The following is a 20,074-nucleotide window of genomic DNA, read 5'->3' as shown; positions in this document are numbered from 1 at the left end:
GTTGAAGGGGGGGGGGGCAATGTGAATAGTCTGGGTAGCCATTTGACTAGATGTTCAGGAGTCTGATGGCTTGGTGGTAGAAGCTGTTTAGAAGCCTCTTGGACCTAGACTTGGCACTCTGTTACCGCTTGACGTGCGGTAGCAGAAAGAACAGTCTATGACTAGGGTGGCTGGAGTCTTTGAGGGGGAATAGGTTTTGTCGTGCCCTCTTCACAACTGTCATGGTGTGCTTGGACCATGTTAGTTTGTTGGTGATGTGGACGCCTCTCTCTCTTTTTCTTTATTTCTTTCTTTCTCTCTGTCTCTCTGTCTCTCTCTCGGCAGGGGGCTGTTGAGTGAGGAAGGCCTGATGCCTCGGCAGAACAGACGCTGTTTCTGTTTCATAGAGACGTGGGGCGCCTACATTCATGCACGTACACACACAACTGGACACAAAAACAGCACACATACGCTAGTTGTGGTGTACATATACACTCTAGGTAATTTTTTATATATTTTTTTAGGGTGTAAGTAACTGTTAACACACACACTCAAAACCACATGTGGTACATACGGTATGAACATGTGGGCGAACATGCTCACACAGAATGCATAACCCGTAGGGGGCCATAAAACATACAGACACTGACAAATAACTGCAGGATTCAGCGACATCGGCCAAAGGGGCTGGCAGCCTGTCTGGGCGGCCTGTCTGGGGCGACGCCCAGGAGCTCAAATTAGCCAATCACAAGTGACGTGTGACATGGAACCTCTGAGGCTTTAGGTAGAGTCCCGATTGATTGACGGGGTGTTAGAAATCTGTGAAATGACTGGGAGCCTGAGGGCCAACTTAGATTGACATCAGACAGAGAGGCTACACACATGCCATGACACACACAACGTCACATGACCTGCACCAAGGGCATTGTGGTCAGACATTCAACTAACGTTTAACTAATGTCCTACATGACTTCTCCACTGGACTCCCATTGAGTCTTAATAATGGACTCGCTAACTGATTAACCCCCTAAAGTCGATTGACGCGCCGATGCGTACATAACAACAAAAAACATCCAAATCTGTCCATTTAAAAAATCAATCCACCTTATCCGCCAGTGAAAGGTGGCAGAGCTAGAGCTGTGTTTGTCAGACCATGAGACATCCCGAAAATCAATCTTCTCACAAAAAATGTCTATAGCTTCTGAACAGTTTGACTCTCACAAACAGGATGGCGTCGCGTGACTTGTCTGAAGGTAAATGGTACTGGTTTAAAAAAACTAATGGAAGTATGAAGATAGTTTTGTGCCAACCACAAAAAAGTTGTTAAATATGTCAAAATATATAAAATGGATAAAAATGTAAAAGAATTGAACTGAAATATGACATTTACATTTTGGAATAAAGCTGTAACGTAACAAGATGTGTAAAAAGTCAAGGGGTCTGATCCCTTTCCGAATGAACTGTGTATATCTACAGTGCCAGACAAATGTTTGGACACACCCACTCATTCCAAGGTTTTTCTTTATTTTTACTATTTTCTATATTGTAGAATAATAGTGAAGACATCAAAACTATGAAATAACACATATTAAATAATTTAGTAACCAAAAAAGTGTTAAACAAATCAAAATATATTTTATATTTGAGATTCTTCAAAGTAGCCACCTTTAGCCTTAATGACAGCTTTGCACACTCTTGGCATTCTCTCAACCAGCTTCATGTGGTAGTCACCTGGAATGCATTTCAATGAACAGGTGTGCCTTGTTAAAAGGTAATTTATGGAATTTCTTTCCTTAATGTGTTTTAGCCAATCAGTTGTGTTGTGACAAGGTAGGGGTAGTATACAGAAGATAGCCCTATTTGGTAAAAGACCAAGTCCATACTATGGCAAGAACAGCTCAAATAAGCAAAGAGAAACGACAGTCCATCATTACTTTAAGACATGGTCAGTCAATGCAGAACATTTCAAGAACTTTGAAAGTTTCTTCAAGTGCAGTTGTAAAAACCATCAAGCGCCATGATGAAATTGTCTCTCATGAGGACAGCCACATTTAGCTCCTACCGTCCTATAGGCAGAAACTCAAACAGGATGTATCCGTGACTAGAATTATTCAACGCTTGTCTAACCAATCGGAATCTACGCTTCAAGATTGTTTTGATCAAGCCGACTGGGAAATGTTCCGGGTAGCCTCAGAGAATAATATTGATTTATACACTGAGTCGGTGAGTGAGTTTATAAGGAAGTGCATAGGAGATGTTGTATATTAAAACCTACCCTAACCAGAAATCATGGATAGATGGCGGCATTCGCGCAAAACTGAAAGCGCAAACCACTGCATTTAACCACGGGAAGGTGACTGGGAATATGGCTGAATATTAACAGTGTAGTTATTACCTTCGCAAGGCAATCAAACAAGCGAAATGTCGGTATAGGAACAAAGTGGAGTTGCAATTCAACGGCTCAAACATGAGAGACGTATGTGGCAGGGTCTACAGGCAATTACGGACTACAAAAATAAAACCAGCTACGTCACGGACACCGACATCTTGCTTCCAGACAAACTAAACACCTTCTTTGCCCACTTTGAGGATAATACAGTGCCACCGACGTGGCCCGCTACCAAGGACTGCGGGCCATCCCTCTCCTTCTCAGTGGCTGACGTGAGTAAGACATTTAAACATGTTAACCCTCACAAGGCTGCCGGCCCAGACTGCATCCCTAGCCGCGTCCTCAGAGAATGCGCAGACCAGCTGTCCTGGTGTGTTTATGGACATATTCAATCACTCCCTGTCCCAGTTTGCAGTCCCCACATGCTTCAAGATGGCCACCATTGTTCCTGTACCCAAGAAGGCAAAGATAACCGAATTAAATGACTATCACCCCGTAGCACTCACTTCTGTCAACATGAAGTGCTTTGAGAGACTAGTCAAGGATCATATCACCTCCACCCTACCTGACACCCTAGACCCACTCCAAGTTGCATACCGCCCCAATATGTCCACAGACGATGCAATCGCCTGCACACTGCCCTATCCCATTTGGACATACCTATGTAAGAATGCTGTTCATCGACTACAGCTCAGCATTCAACACCATAATACCCTCCAAGCTCATCATTAAGCTTGAGGCCCTGGGTCTCAACCCCGCCCTGTGCAATTGGGTCCTGGACTTCCTGACGGGCTGCCCCCAGGTGGTGAAGGTAGGAAACAACATCTCCACTTCGCTGATCCTCAACACTGGGGCCCCACAAGGGTGCATGCTCAGCCCCCTCCTGTACTCCCTGATCACCCATGACTGCATGGCCATGCACGCCTCCAACTCAATCATCAAGTTTGCAGACGACACAACAATAGTGGGCTTGATTACCAACAACGACGAGACAGCCTACAAGGAGGAGGTGAGGGCACTCGGAGTGTGATATCAGGAAAACAACCTCTTACTCAATGTCAACAAAACAAAGGAGATGACCATGGACTTCAGGAAACAGCAGAGGGAGCACAGCAGTGAAGAAGGTGGAAAGTTTTAAGTTCCTCGGTGTACACATTATGGACAAACTGAAATGGTCCACCCACACAGACAGTGTGAGGAAGAAGGCGCAACAGCACCAATTCAACCTCAGAGGTTGAAATTTGAGATTTTTGAGTCACCTATAACCTTCATAAACTTTTACACATGCACAATTGAGAGCATCCTGTCGGGCTGTATCATCATTTTATTGAACTCGCATTAACATCTGCTAACCATGTGTATGTGACCAATAAGATTTGATTTGAAAGGAAGTCTAAGAGTTACCTCTGCTGCAGAAGATAAGTTCTTTAGAATTACCAGCATCAGAAACTGCAGTACAAATAAATGCTTCACAGAGTTCAAGTAACAGACACATCTCAACATCAACTGTTCAGAGGAGACTGCGTGAATCAGGCCTTCATGGTTGAATTGCTGCAAAGAAACCACTACTAAAGGACACTAGATTGGTGGAAATCTGTCTTTTGGTCTGATGAGTCCAAATTTGAGATTTTTGGTTCCAACTGCCGTGTCGTTGTGAGACGCAGAGTAGGTGCACGGATTATCACTGCATGTGTGGTTCCCACCGTGAAGCATGGAGGAGGTGTGATGGTGTGGATGTGCTTTGCTGGTGACACTGTCAGTGATTTATTTAGAATTCAAGGCACACTTAACCAGCATGGCTACCACAGCATTCTGCAGCTATACACCATCCAATCTGGTTTGTGCTTTGTGGGACTATCATTGATTTTTCAACAGGACAATGACCCAACACACCTCCAGGCTGTGTAAGGGCTATTTGACCAAGAAGGAGAGTGATGGAGTGCTGCATCAGTTGACCTGGCCTCCACAATCACCCGACCTCAAGCCAATTGTGATGGATTGGGATGAGTTGGACCGCAGAGTGAAGGAAAAGCAGCCAACAAGTGCTCAGCATATGTGGGCAGTCCTTCAAGACTGTTGGAAAAGCATTCCTGGTGAAGCTGGTTGAGAGAATGCCAAGTGTGTGCAAAGCTGTCATCAAGGCAAAGGGTGGTTACTTTGAAGAATCTATAATATCAACTATATTTTAATTTGTTTTACACTTATTTGGTTACTAAATGATTCCCTATGTGTTATTTTGTAGTGTTGATGTCTTCACTATTATTCTACAATGTAGAAAATACTAAAAATAAATAAAAACCCTTGAATGAGTAGGTGTATCCAAACTTTGGACTAGTACAGTGTGTATATATAATGTAAGGGGTGCGTACTGGCGGCAGAGAAGTCAGACGCAGGAGAGCAAAACCTGTGTTTCCAATGGCACAGTTTAATAAATAAAACCCACCGGAAAACAGAACAATCAATAAATGGGTACAATACCCGACGCACACCAGACATAACGTGCACAAGCACTTACAATAAACAATACCGGACAAGGACATGGTGGGAACAGAGGGTTAAATACACAACATGTAATGAATGGAATTGGAACCAAGTGTGTGGAAGACAAGACAAAACAAATGGAAAATGAAAGGTGGATCGGCGATGGCTAGAAGACCGGTGACGTCAACCGCCGAACGTCGCCCGAACAAGGAGAGGGACCGATTTCGGAGGAAGTCGTGACATATAAATTATATTTATAATTCCTGAGTCGTTTTATATCTACTAGATATAGGACAGACACTTTTAAAACCTTATTTCTGATTATACATTTTTTGAGTGTCCTTTTTGCCATTGATGAATGTGTTATTCAATGCATTTCTGGGCTTTAGTGTCAAGGCCAAAATCAATATTTTATCAATTTTTTTTTACATATATTTTTTGTGACACATAGTATGACCATCTTAAAACAGTTTAGCACCCCCTCCCTCCCCCAACATCTTAGACTCGAAAGAATTAACAAAGCGTCATCAAAGATAATAAACAGTATTCTCTCATGTAATATAGCTAATATTAGCCTGGTAAAAGATGTGCTCATTGGTCAAGACAGCACAGACCGATCTGGGACCAGGCTAATGTAACGTCCCTTTTCAATTAGCTCTGGTCTAGGGCATTGGTGCAGCTTGCTAATGTTGAGCCTTCCTGTCCCTTGCCTTGGACCAGAGCTACCCTCTCATGTACTGTAAGCAATGGGAATCTGCCTGGGCTGGACCATAGAGGCATTTCTCAGGCAGCAGAGTATTTTGGGCCAGGCTGTGTGTTATTAAAGCCAGTGTGGCTGTATTTAGGCAGTCTGATTGTAGGGCTGTTTTGTGCCGGGCTGGGTGGGTTCCCTCCACGAGGCAGCAAGAACATATGACTTTGAATGCGTCCCAAATGGCACCATATTCCCAATGTAGTGCACTACTTTTGACCAGGGTCCTATTACATAGGGAATAGGGTGCCATTTGGGATGTTACTTTAAGCCTCAAACCACTGTTTGATGTGTGCTGTGGTAATGGGCTGAGGGAGCCGCTGTATACAGGAGCGAACACACTCACTCACACTCATTCGCATACACACACACACAAACACACACACACACACACACACACACACACACACACACACACACACACACACACACACACACACACACGCACACACGCACGCACGCAACAGTATGATATATTGTTGACTAATAATATATATAATTGACCTAGGCAAGTCTGTTAAAATAACAAATTATTATTTACAATGACAGCCTACCTCAGCCAATTGTACTCACAATCACGGCCGGAGGTGATACTGCCTGGATTCGAACCAGAGACTGTAGTGACGCCTCTTGCACTGAGATGCAGTGCCTTAGACCACTGCGCCACTCGGGAGCCCTAATGCATGTACTACTCTCCTTCCTCTATCCCCCCACTTATTCCCCTTTTTGTCTTTGGTTTCTTTGGTTCTTCTCGGGAAAATAGCCTATGGAAATGCTCCCGGGCCTGAGTTTATAGTGTGTGCGTTATCTGTGGAACCCTTATCTATTGGCATCCTGTGAAGTGTGTGTGTGTGTGCGTGCCCGCGCGCTTGTGTGTTTTACGAGTGTGCGCGTACCCCTCTATGATCAACGATCCAACGGAGGTGGAGCCGAGGCGTTGACTGTAATGCGATAGCTGCTCTGTTCAAAAGTGCTATTACACACACTCTCACTCACTCACACACGCATGCCGCTGGAGCGCATAGACACTCCGCTACAGACAAACACACTAGACAAACACACTAGATGAGCGGTGCCAGAGATGGAATGAATTCTCCTTCGGAAGATAGTGTCTTCATGTGTGTCCCAGTTCTCACGATTTGCGCTCCATTCTTGTCCGAAATACGAAGACGTCTTGTCGGTTGATAGCTCAGGCAGCTGCGTCTCAGTGGTCGTAAGTGACCGGAGTCCTGAATCCCTGTGAGCAGAGAGAGAGAAGGGGAGAAAGGCAAGCGCTTCAATCGTATTTGGAGGTAGACTAAGAGCCGCTTATCAGAAATAGCCCGGAGGTTCCATATCAGTGGACATGCTCTGTATGGAACTGGGGAATCAAGAGGAATTTATTTCATCCACTTTGCTCGACGAGGCTCAATAACTCAAGCCATGACGAGGAGATGAAAGTTATAAAGTGCGTCTTTCAAGTAGCCTACATGCCTACTTCGGAGGGAAAGCTGTTCACCGCTGTCTTTAGCCTATTTTTATTCAATTAAGTGCACTTGGAACAAACATTATTCGTTGCTTGTTTTAGTAAAATAGGCTACGTGGAGTAATAGCGTTTGTCCCTGCATTTTCTGCAAAAAAAGGGTGTGGATCTTCTTGATGGACAACTAATTTGATCCCGGGAGGTAAAGTTTAAAAACAACAAGACATTGAACATTGCCAAAATGGATATGCTATCATCGCTGATTGGATTTTTACTTGCAATTTGTCTAACACTGGGAGTCTGCGGAGACCAAGGTAAGTTTACGGTCAGTTCTCAGGAACGCATGGGCTGTCAAGAAACGTGTCCGAATGTACCAGACCCTACCCTTTATGGGTGATTTTAATTTCCGAATTTGCTTTAAACTATGAAGAAGAAAAAAACTGAAACCTCATAGTTTTTTTAATTAGGCCTGCGTCTCGGAGACTGACAGGTAGCTTGTTTTTCTCTGCGTTGGAGAAAGTCGTTTGGTTTCAAAGCGCGATCTCCATCTGTTTCAAATCAGGAATTTCAACACACAAGCGGTGAATGGCATCAGATATACATTGTCTCATAACCAGCAGGCTATCATGTGTGGTGTAGTCGCACTGACCTTTCCCACAAAATGTTCTCTCAACCTTGAAAGATGAAGCCGTTCCCATTCGTAATCCCAGTTTGTCCAGAACAATATTGCTATTCTACCTTTTTCGTATGCCAAGAGCAATTTGACAATATTTCACCCATGAAAAATGACTGGCTGATAAATGTATTTGATACTCAAAAGCTAATCTATTATGCCAAAAAAATAGGAGGTAATTACCATTTAATAGAAGTTGCCATAGCATGGGGGTACGTGTTAAAAAGTTCCACTGCCGTTCAGGTTAGTCAGGTTTTGTAATTTTATGATCACAGGAAGAAGAAGAAAAATGAATAACCCTACATACATTAGTCTATAATAGCCCAATGACTCTGCCCTGAAGGGTGATAATTCCAGAATAATTATAGAATAAAAAAAAAACTGACATACTTTATCTCTGTTGTTGTGTGTCTTGGTTGAGTTCATGAATGAATGATAAACTCTAAACGCGTCTGTAGACATAACATATATCCAAAAGAATGCGCCTCGAAGTGGTATTTTGCTATTAGTGGATAATGACAAGAATATTAGTTAGACTAACCCTCATCATCATTAACATCAACAAGAACACCAACAGCAACTCGCTCATTATCTCAAGAGCCTAGTTTTGCAATCATGGTGATGGTTTGTCCCTCAGTCGCGCTTGTGCCTCGGAAACTCGAGGCGGCGCCACACAATCAGTTAGTTCTCCACTCGCCCTGCAACATTAAAACCACATTACACATTTGGACAAAAAGGACACCTTCCATTCCATTCAGGGAATCGTGATGATTTTTACGCTAGCTGGCTTGCTTCTTAAGTCGCAGTAGTTGTATCCATAATTAATGCACAAGAGTTGTTTTTTTTTGGTTGTAGTTTTGGAATCTTGTGGAAGTCCCGACTCCTGATATAGATCTCTCCTGAGCTATAAAACACGGTCTGGTTTCTCACTCCCGTTCTGCTCTGTGCCCTGCTCAGCCTCTCCTCCCTGGCTGGTTTACAGGGCTAGTCCTATGGTTGTTCCTTAGAATGTGTGTGAATGGGTTGGTACCTGCCTTACAGAGATTCAATATGGCCTGTTCGCAGTGCTGGCTGCCTGTGTGCCCGTTGATCAAAGACAGATGTGGGCCCTTGGCAGCTCTCCCCTAACTTGCTCAGATACCTCAGCCTGCCAAATCACTCACTGTTCCAGCCTTCTCCTCTCCTCCTCAAAACAGCACAGCTTGTAACATACACACAGCAGCATGAGAGAGAGGGAAAGGAGATGTGGGAAGGATAGGAGCTTGTGAGAGGGAGAGTGACAGAGATGTTGTGCAGAACGTGAGCATGTTTTTCCGGACAAACGCCAGAGAGAGAGAGGGCGCGAGCTAAACAGAGATGAGAAGGAAGGGTACAGAATTTGACAGGAGGGGCTTGAGTACCAAACAGCAGATAACAGCAGGGTCACAGAGTTATAAGGGCAGAGGGCAGGAAGAGGAACTGATGATATTGGGCGTGTGAAAATGAACACTACACCGGGGGTCAGAGAGCAGAAGGGGGACCATGTATCTAACAGTGGAGAGCCTCTATTTTTAAGTCTGTGTCTTTGTCCCTAATAGCACCCTAATAGTATTTAGTGCACTACTTTTGACCAGAGCCCAATAGGGCTAAAGGAGGGAATAAGCTCTGGTCAGAAGTAGTGCACTACAATAAGGAATCGGGTGACATTTGGGATGCACCTAATGTAACCACAACAGTGTGACCCATGATTGGGTTAGTGTAATTAAGTCATTCATAATAATGAACTAGTAATTAACTCATGGATGTGAACATACAGGACCAGAGTGTGTCTTCACTGTCTCTGTATGTTTCCCTTTCTATCTGTTATAATGCAGATGAATGAAAGCCTGTATTTTCCTCCTCTCTCTCTCTCTCAGCTTGCTTCTTTCTCTTTCTCTCCCTCGTTCGCTTCTTTCTCTCCCTCCCCCCCCCTCCTTCTCACTCTCTCTCCCCCAGCATCTTTTTTAATCTACCCCAGACTCCTATAACACATCAGCAGCGGAGAAACAAGCTCAGGACTGTAGTTATTAGCATTCAAGAGCTGAAAACCAAAAGGGGCTGTGGTTCAATTCCTTGTCCAGGAGAGAAGGGCTGGGGGGAGGAGGAGGGGGGCACGCCAACCCCCTGGAACGAGGCGACTAGGGTGAAATTAAAAACAAGGCCACCATAAATAATACACCTATCGGCTAGCTGGTGGCCCCTCGGTCTGCTGCTTAGTGTGCGCACACTCACACACACTGCACGCACAGGTCATTTATCTGGACAGCAGTATTTTAGCAGAGCAAAACCCAGCGAAACACAACCATCTGCTTGTGGTCAATTGATCCATTGATTCATTGATTGCTGTACCCACCCCAATGCATTTAGTTGATTAGCCAAATCCACTTAGCCTCTTATGAAGAGACATGCATGGATGTTCTAACTCAGGAGAGAGAGGAAGCTTTAGTCTAGAAAGGGGGATACCTAGTCAGTTGTACAACTGAATGCATTCAACTGAAATGTGTCTTCCGCCTTTAACCCAACCGCTCTGAATCAGTGGGTACCAAACCTGTGTTGTTCATATTGGAACTGCGGTCTAAACGTGTACACTTGAGTGGCTATGTTATAACTACGATTTCTGCTGCATATTCATTTAGGATTGTTAAATGTTTTCTTAATCCTTAGTATAATAGTAATATCAATTATAATATGTCATTTAGCAGATGTATTTATCCAAAGCGACTTAGTGTGTGCATACAATTTTAGTAGTGCGATGATCTACTAACTGAGCCATACAGGACACTTTAAAATTATCTAAAGGTAGGTAGTGCTTTATGGTAGGTGCCTAATGATTAAAGTAAAGAACTTTGAAAGTCAAAAATCTCTCTTTTCCCTCCCTCCCTCCCTCCCTCCCTCCCTCCCTCCCTCCCTCCCTCCCTCTGTCCAGTCTTGTGTGGAGTGGTTAGATTAAAAACAGTCGCGGAGACAGCCCCTGTGTAGGGATGAATGGATGAACGAATAGTGCCTCTCCTCCTCCTCTCTCTGTCCCCCTGATTCCCTCCCTCGAAGCGATAGCACTTTTTAATTAAGGTTGGGGAGAGAGAAAGAGGGAGAGAAAGAGAGAAAAAGAGCGAATGATGGCAAGATTTATAATGGCCCTTCTACACATTTGTAGCTTATCACAAAGTGTGACGCCACAGTGCGTGGATAATACCGCTAATAGAAATTGGTACACACACACACACACACACACACACACACACACACACACACACACACACACACAGATATGCAGTCATATGCAGATACTGTATATATAGACGGAGACTTGTACAGTAGATTTGAGGACGTTAATGCACAAATTTTGCTTGCAGCCAAGTTCATGCACACACACAGATGCACACACACGCCATTATCTGTAGACCCACACTTGCCCTCACCTCTTATTGCTACATATATGTTATATACTATATGTCAACATTGTTCATGTATGTTGGGGTCCCTATGGCATGTCTGTGCAGTGTTGTGTGTGTGTGTGTGTGTGTGTGTGTGTGGAGAATAGATGGAGTCCTGAGCCATCAGACACAATAATTCATGAGGCTGCCTCTCTACCTCATCCTCCCTCCTTATCACACCAACACACATGTACCTATAAGACATAGTGCCCCGAAAAACACACTGTATATTCATAAAAACACAAACATACACATTCTCCACCCTAACAGAGGACCGAAACAAAGACATACCCAGTCTATCACATACACACACACCCCCCCACACACACACCTCTCCCCTGCATGTACTGTATATCCTACTGACAGCCCATCAGCTCCTCCAGGGTCAGTCCCCACAGGGATGGTCATGTCTTAATGCGCCTCGTCAGGCTTTCTCTCTCTCTCTCTCCCTCCTCCTCACACTGTCTTTCTTCCTCCCCTTCAATCACCTCCCTCCCTTCTCTGGCTTAATCCTTATCCGTCTCACAACCTTCCTCTGCCGCTCTCCATTCCTTCCACCCCTCTCTTTCTCAATCCCTCTTATCTCCCACTTTTTTGTCCCTCTCCCTCCATATCTCTCCCTCTTCTCCCTCACCCCCCCTCATCGTCCTCATCCCCTTCATTTATCCCTCTTTTCCTGCCTTTCTCCCTGCTGGCATCCCTCTCTCCACCCCCCGTCCCCGTCGCCGTCGCCCTCCTCCTTAGCTGCACATGAATGGTCTGCTCAGCTCAGGGAGCAGAAAAGTGCAGAGGCTGCAGGATTCTCCCAAATGGCTTAATCTTCCCTTGGTGGTACTACTGACAGCCCCGCACACCTTTTGGAGAATACAATAGAAGACATGCGTCCTAAATGGCACCCTATTCCCTATATCCCCCATACTCAACTGGCAGACCACGGACCGGAACCAGAAAGGGGTCAATACAGACTGCGGGTCCAGGAAAAAATACAAAATAAATAAACATATTTACACAGAGTATCAGTCAAAAGTTTGGACACACCTACTCATTCAAGTTTTTCTTTATTTTTTGTATTTTCTACATTGTCAAAAATAATAGTGAAGACATCAAAACTTTGAAATGACACATATGGAATCATGTCGTAACCAAAAAAGTGTTAAACAAATCAAAATATATTTTATATTTGAGATTCTTCAAAGTAGCCACCCTTTGCCTTGATGACAGGTTTGCACACACTTGGTATTCTCTCAGCCAGCTTCACCTGGAATGCTTTTCCAAAAGTCTTGAAGGAGTTCCCACATATGCTGAGCACTTGCTGGCTCCTTTTCCTTCACTCTGCGGTCCAACTCATCCCAAACTATCTCAATTGGGTTGAGGTCGGGTGATTATGGGGGCCAGGTCATCTGATGCAGCACTCCTTCGCTCTCCTTCTTGATCAAATAGCCCTTACACAGCCTGGAGGTGTGTTGGGTCATTGTCCTGTTGAAAAACGAATGATAGTCCCACTAAGCACAAACCAGACTGGATGGTGTATCGCTACAGAATGCTGTTGTAGCCATGCTGGTTAAGTGTGCCTTGAATTCTCAATAAATCACAGACAGTGTCACCAGCAAAGCACCCCTACAACGTCACACCTCCTCCATGCTTCACGGTGGGAACCACACATGCAGAGATCATCCGTTCACATACTTTGTGTCTCACAAAGACACGGCGGTTGGTACCAAAAATCTCCAATTTGGACTCATCAGACCAAAGGACAGATTTCCACCAGTCTAATGTCCATTGCTCGAAGCAAGTCTAGTCTTATTATTGGTGTCCTATAGTAGTGGTTTCTTTGCAGCAATTTGACCATGAAGGCTTGATTCATGCAGTCTCCTCTGAACTGTTGATGTTGAGATGTCTGTTACTTGAACTCTGTGAAGCATTTATTTGGGCTCCAATCTGAGGTGCAGTTAACTCTAATGAACTTATCCTCTGCAGCTGCAGCAGAGGTAACTCTGGGTCTTCCTTTCCTGTGGCGGTCCTCACGAGAGCAAGTTTCATCATAGGCGCTTGATGGTTTTTGCGACTGCACTTGAAGAAACTTTCAAAGTTCTGGAACTTTTCCGCATTGACTGACCTTCATGTCTTAAAGTAATGATGTACTGTCATTTCTCTTTGCTTATTTGAGCTGTTTTTGCCATAGTATGGACTTGGTCTTTTACCAAATAGGGCTGTCTTCTGTATACCACCCCTACCTTGTCACAACACAACTGATTGGCTGAAACACGTTAAGAAGGAAAGAAATGACTACCTCATGAAGCTGGTTGAGAGAATGCCAAGAATGTGCAAAGCTGTCTTTAAGGCAAAGGGTGGCTACTTTGAAGAATCTCAAATATATTTTGATTTGTTTAACACTTTTTTTGGTTACTACATGATTCCATATGTGTTATTTCATAATTCTGATGTCTTCACTATTAATCTACAATGTAGAAAGGTTGTGATTTGACCCCTGGTATCATCTAAAAACACATAAGCCATGGAAGAATGTGTGGAATTGCAGGAAATTAGCTGTAATTTTTTTTTTTTAAACTCTGCAACATTTTCTCTGCCAACAAGAGGTGCGTGAACACTTTGGGGTCGCATGGGTTGCGAGGTTAGGGGTTGTTCCTATGCTGATAAATGACATTATCCATCCGGACCTTTGTCACCAAGGAAATTTGTGTGACCAGACCTTCTCAAATAGTATTTGAGTACCCCTGCCCTCTGTAGTGTACTACTTTTGATCAGAACCCTATGGGATTCCCTATGGGCTCTGGTCAAAAGTAGTGCACTAAATCGGGATACGGGTGCCATTTAAGATGCGGACATGGAGGTGGGGAGAGAAGAACACGCCATATGCAGACTTCATAGTCCTGCCTGTCTGAATCCTCCAGGGGAAATGGAGAGACTCTTTCCTTTTGGGTGTCTTTTTATTTAGCTTTGGCTGCAGTATTGAGTGATTTGGTGTTTTGAGTGATAGGCTGGGCTGGCATGTGGGTGGATTGTGTGTGTGTGCACGTGTGTATACATAAGTGTGTGTGAGTTTCTATCCAAGTAAGGACGGTAGGGTTTCGCTATTATATCCAAATGTCACCAAATCCTAAGTATGCCTTTTATAAAACACAATAGTCTTGAAAATGTGAACACTTGAATCGTCTATTATATTTCAACCCTCCAATCGTTTTCCCTGCTTTCTCTGATGATGTGCTCACATAGCTCGGAGCAGGTGAAGCAGATGAAACAGAGTACTGAGTCATCGTCATTTTCATTGATATATCCTCATATTCATTGGGCTTCCGAGTGGCGCAGCGGTCTAAGGCACTGCATCTCAGTGCTTGAGGCGTCACTACAGACACCCTGGTTCAAATCCAGGCTCGATCACAACCGGCCGTGATTGGGAGTCCCATAGGGTGGGGCACAATAGGCCCAGGATCGTCAGTGTTACTTGCCCAGTTAAATAAAGGTTAAATAAAAAAAAGGTATAAAACATTCACACTCAGTCTTCCTTTTCAGATGGTCAGGCTGTGTTCCGATTCTCTACCCTTCTCCCGATGTGTACACTTGTGCACTCCCCCTCGTGGATTTAAAAGGAATGAACTGGAAACTCCCTCCAGCTATGCTTGCACCAAATGCATGAGGGAGGGTAAACGAGTGCACACTTCGGGAGAAGGGTAAAGAATCGGAACGCAGCCTCTGTCAGCACGGAAAGAGTTAACCACCCCTAGCATCGTTGTCATGGTGAACATTGTGGAGAGACATTTTTTGTCTTCCTAATCCGGCCTTCCATTTAGAATAATAATGACCGGAAAATCATATACTGCAGTAAAATGACTGATGAGAGGCCTCACTGTATTGTCTGCCGATGTGTTAGTGTGTGTGCTTTGCGTGTTTGTGTGAGATGGGGAACGGCGAGTGAGGCGTGGGCGTACGGCTAAAATGAAGGCTTTGTTACTCAGGCTTCTCATCACAGAATCGGGGTGAACCCTTGTACCCCTAGACAGGTGGTCTGCTGTCACTTCCTGTCTGGGCCAGCCGAGCGACGCTATTGGCAGGCTATTGTTCCCGGGAGAGAGCCGATAGGATCAGGGAATGTGTTCTAATGTTTGCAGATTGCCTTGCCAGAGCAACAATTACATTTAAAGGATGCTCCCGGAGGAGAGATGAGATCCATGGTGTGGTGTTAGTTTGTCTGCATGGCAGGGGGACGTGTGCGTGGTTGTCTATTTTGTTGCTGTAGTAGAATTAGTGTGAACACTATGTATCTCTGACACAGATATTATTACAAATCGTGCGTCACTATATCACAAATTACATCACTATGGAATAAGAAGACAAATTCTCGAATCGATAACTTATCGCTTTGTAGATGTTTTGAGTCTGCGTATCAACCATCTCTCTCTCTCTCTCCCCCCCCTCTCTCTCTCTCTCTTCCCCTCTCTCAGGTGAGGTGTGTGGGGACACCCTGGATGCCAGCGACCCAGGGTACATCACGTCCCCGGGCTACCCTCTGGAGTACCCGCCCCACCAGAATTGCCAGTGGGTCATCACGGCCCCGGAGCCCTCCCAGCGCATCGTCCTGAACTTCAACCCCCACTTTGAACTGGAGAGACTGGACTGCAGGTCAGAGAGAGGACGGGGGGGATTGGGGGGGAAGGGAGAGAGGGAGGCCTCTTGGATATGCTTAGGCTAGATAAATGGTGGAGGGATGAGGAGAAGGAGAGAGGGAGGGAGATTGACCAGGGATCGTTTTAACTTCAGATCTGCCTTCAACTGGTTATACATATGTAACAGTGTCCTTAGTTAGCCATAGTTACCATTTTGGCCATGACAGTAAGTGAGAAAGGCATGGTGGATGAAAGAATGGAGAGAATGTTTGAAAGAAAGACAGGGATGGTGTTGTGAAGTTCACAGGAAAATAGACTAGAGAGAGAGTTCAGTGCAGCTATTACAGGCTAGATGGGAACCTGCTTGGTCAGTTTCCTCTTTCAAAGATAATATGAATCATATGCCTTTGTATTGTCTCTCTGACCTCAGCAGTCAGTCATCCTGCTCTGGCCTGGCTTCAACCCTTGCCTCCTACTGCTCTCTTAAAGCTGCGCTATGAAGACATTTCTCAGCCATTTCCTGGTTGCAAAAATTCGAATAGTTCGCTGAATTTCAGTTTACGTGACAGAACAAGCAAGTATAGTGTAGAGAATCATTCTACTATGTAAATCGTTGTGAAATATACTGCTCAAAAAAATAAAGGGAACACTTAAACAACACATCCTAGATCTGAATGAATGAAATAATCTTATTAAATACTTTTTTCTTTACATAGTTGAATGTGCTGACAACAAAATCACACAAAAATAATCAATGGAAATCCAATTTATCAACCCATGGAGGTCTGGATTTGGAGTCACACTCAAAATTAAAGTGGAAAACCACACTACAGGCTGATCCAACTTTGATGTAATGTCCTTAAAACAAGTCAAAATGAGGCTCAGTAGTGTGTGTGGCCTCCACGTGCCTGTATGACCTCCCTACAACGCCTGGGCATGCTCCTGATGAGGTGGCGGATGGTCTCCTGAGGGATCTCCTCCCAGACCTGGACTAAAGCATCCGCCAACTCCTGGAAAGTCTGTGGTGCAACATGGCGTTGGTGGATGGAGCGAGACATGATGTCCCAGATGTGCTCAATTGGATTCAGGTCTGGGGAACGGGCGGGCCAGTCCATAGCATCAATGCCTTCCTCCTGCAGGAACTGCTGACACACTCCAGCCACATGAGGTCTAGCATTGTCTTGCATTAGGAGGAACTCAGGGCCAACCGCACCAGCATATGGTCTCACAAGGGGTCTGAGGATCTCATCTCGGTACCTAATGGCAGTCAGGTTACCTCTGGCGAGCACATGGAGGGCTGTGCGGCCCCCCAAAGAAATGCCACCCCACACCATGACTGACCCACCGCCAAACCGGTCATGCTGGAGGATGTTGCAGGCAGCAGAACGTTCTCCACGGCGTCTCCAGACTCTGTCACGTCTGTCAAGTGCTCAGTGTGAACCTGCTTTCATCTGTGAAGAGCACAGGGCGCCAGTGGCGAATTTGCCAATCTTGGTGTTCTCTGGCAAATGCCAAACGTCCTGCACGGTGTTGGGCTGTAAGCACAACCCCCACCTGTGGACATCAGGCCCTCATACCACCCTCATGGAGTCTGTTTCTGACCGTTTGAGCAGACACATGCACATTTGTGGCCTGCTGGAGGTCATTTTGCAGGGCTCTGGCAGTGCTTCTCCTGCTCCTCCTTGCACAAAGGCGGAGGTAGCGGTCCTGCTGCTGGGTTGTTGCCCTCCTACGGCCTCCTCCACGTCTCCTGATGTACTGGCCTGTCTCCTGGTAGCGCCTCCATGCTCTGGACACTACGCTGACAGACACAGCAAACCTTCTTGCCACAGCTCGTATTGATGTGCCATCCTGGATGAGCTGCACTACCTGAGCCACTTGTGTGGGTTGTAGACTCCGTCTCATGCTACCACTAGAGTGAAAGTACCGCCAGCATTCAAAAGTGACCAAAACATCAGCCAGGAAGCATAGGAACTGAGAAGTGGTCTGTGGTCCCCACCTGCAGAACCACTCCTTCATTGGGGGTGTCTTGCTAATTGCCTATAATTTCCAACTGTTGTCTATTCCATTTGCACAACAGCATGTGAAATGTATTGTCAATCAGTGTTGCTTCCTAAGTGGACAGTTTGATTTCACAGAAGTGTGATTGACTTGGAGTTACATTGTGTTGTTTAAGTGTTCCCTTTATTTTTTTGAGCAGTGTATATTTTCCTTAGGCAATATTTTCAGCTGTTTGAAGCTGGTGTACAAAACAAAGTAAAACATGTTAAAACGAAACGTAACAATGGGAAGCATAGAAATGGTGCACATAGAACAGAGAATGTAGTTGTGTTGGCTGCCATCTTATCGGCTCTTAACCAACCATGCTATTTTGTTTGTTTTTTGGCGTTGTTCGTAACTTGTTTTGTACGTAATGTTGCTGCTACCATCTCTTGTGACAGAAAAGAGCTTCTGGACATCCGAACTGAAAAAAACTCTAGACCACCTTTACTCCACACACAGAGACGCGTACAAAGCTCTCCCTCGCCCTCCATTTGACAAATCTAACCAAAATTCTATCCTCCTGATTCCTGCTTACAATCAAAAATTAAAGCAGGAAGCGCCAGTGACTCGGTCTATAAAAAAAGTGGTCAGATGAAGCAGATGCTAAACTACAGGACTGTTTTGCTATCACAGACTGGAACATGTTCTGGGATTCCTTCGATGGCATTGAGAACACCACATCAGTCACTGGCTTTATCAATAAGTGCATCGATGACATCGTCCCCACAGTGACTGTACGTACATACCCCAACCAGAAGCCATGGATTAACAGGCAACATTCGCACTGAGCATCAGCTGTTCCGGACGACTGTGATCACGCTGTCCACAGCCGATAAGTAAGACCTTTAAACAGGTCAACATTCACAAGGCCGCAGGGCCAGACGGAATACGAGGACGTGTACTCCGAGCATGCGATGACCAACTGGCAAGTTTCTTTACTGACATTTTCAACCTCTCCCTGAGTCTGTAATACCAACATGTTTCAAGCAGACCTTCATAGTCCCTGTGCCCAAGAACACTAAGTTAACCTGCCTAAATGACTACCAACCCATAGCACTCACGTCTGTAGCCATGAAATGCTTTGAAAGGCTGGTCATGCCTCACATCAACACCATTATCCCAGAAACCCTAGACCCACTCCAGTTTGCATACCGAACCAACAGATCCACAAATGATGCAATCTCTATTGCACTCCACACTGCCCTTTCCCACCTGGACAAAAGGAACACCTATGTTAGAATGCTGTTCATTGACTACAGCTCAGCGTTCAACACCATAGTGCCCTCAAAGCTCATCACTAAGCTAAGGATCCTGGGACTAAACACCTCCCTCTGCAACTGGATCGTGGACTTCCTGACTGGCCGTCCCCAGGTGGTAAGGGTAGGTAACAACACATCCTCCACGCTGATCCTCAACACGAGGTTCCCTCAGGGGTGCGTGCTCAGTCCCCTCCTTTACTCCCTGTTCACTCATGACTGCACAGCCAGGCATGACTCCAACACCATCATTAAGTTTGCTGATGACACAACAGTGGTAGGCCTGATCACCGACAACGATGAGAAAGCCTATAGGGAGGAGGTCAGAGACCTGGCTGTATGGTGCAAGGACAACAACCTCTCCCTCAACTTGATCAAGACAAAGGAGATGATTGTAGACTACAGGAAAAGGAGGACCGAGCACTCCCCCATTCTCATCAACGGGGCTGTAGTGGAGCAGGTTGAGAGCTTCAATTTTCTTGGCGTCCACATCACCAACAAACTAACATGGTTCACAGTTCATCCTGACTGGTTGCATCACTGCCTAGTATGGCAACTGCTCGGCCTCCGACCGCAAGGCACTACAGAGGGTAGTGCGAATGGCCCAGTACATCACCGGCACCAAGCTTCCTGCCATCCAGGACCTCTATACCAGGCGGTGTCAGAGGAAGGCCCTAAAAATTGTCAAAGACTCCAGCCACCCTAGTCATAGACTGTTCTCTCTGCTCCCGCACGGCAAGCAGTACCGGAGCGCCAAGTCTAGGTCCAAGAGGCTTCTAAACAGATTCTACCCCCAAGCCATCAGACTCCTACACCCCCCTACCCTCTTCTACGCTGCTGCTACTCTCTGTTATTATCTTTGCATTGTCACTTCAATAACTCTAACTACATGTACATATTACTTCAATTACCTCGACACCGGTGCCCCCGCACATTGACATTAACTCTGTATCGGTACCCCCTGTA

General features: G+C 45.3%; 1 protein-coding gene across 1 annotated transcript in view; it reads left to right on the top strand.

The window, feature by feature from the left end:
* The first annotated feature begins 6,633 nt into the window (after positions 1-6,633).
* LOC115179682 (neuropilin-2) overlaps positions 6,634-20,074 on the top strand; it is a 67,867-nt gene continuing 54,426 nt past the window's right edge. The window contains exons 1-2 of the mRNA XM_029741357.1: positions 6,634-7,376; positions 15,648-15,825. Of these exons, the coding sequence (XP_029597217.1) occupies positions 7,304-7,376; positions 15,648-15,825 (251 nt within the window). The 5' untranslated portion in view covers positions 6,634-7,303. The remainder of the gene's footprint in view (positions 7,377-15,647; positions 15,826-20,074) is intronic.

The sequence above is a fragment of the Salmo trutta genome, chromosome 39 (genome assembly GCF_901001165.1).
Source record: "Salmo trutta chromosome 39, fSalTru1.1, whole genome shotgun sequence".
NCBI classification, from domain to species: Eukaryota; Metazoa; Chordata; class Actinopteri; order Salmoniformes; family Salmonidae; genus Salmo; species Salmo trutta.
The sequence above is the reverse complement of the archived record's forward strand: the minus strand, read 5'-3'. Positions and strand labels throughout refer to the sequence as shown.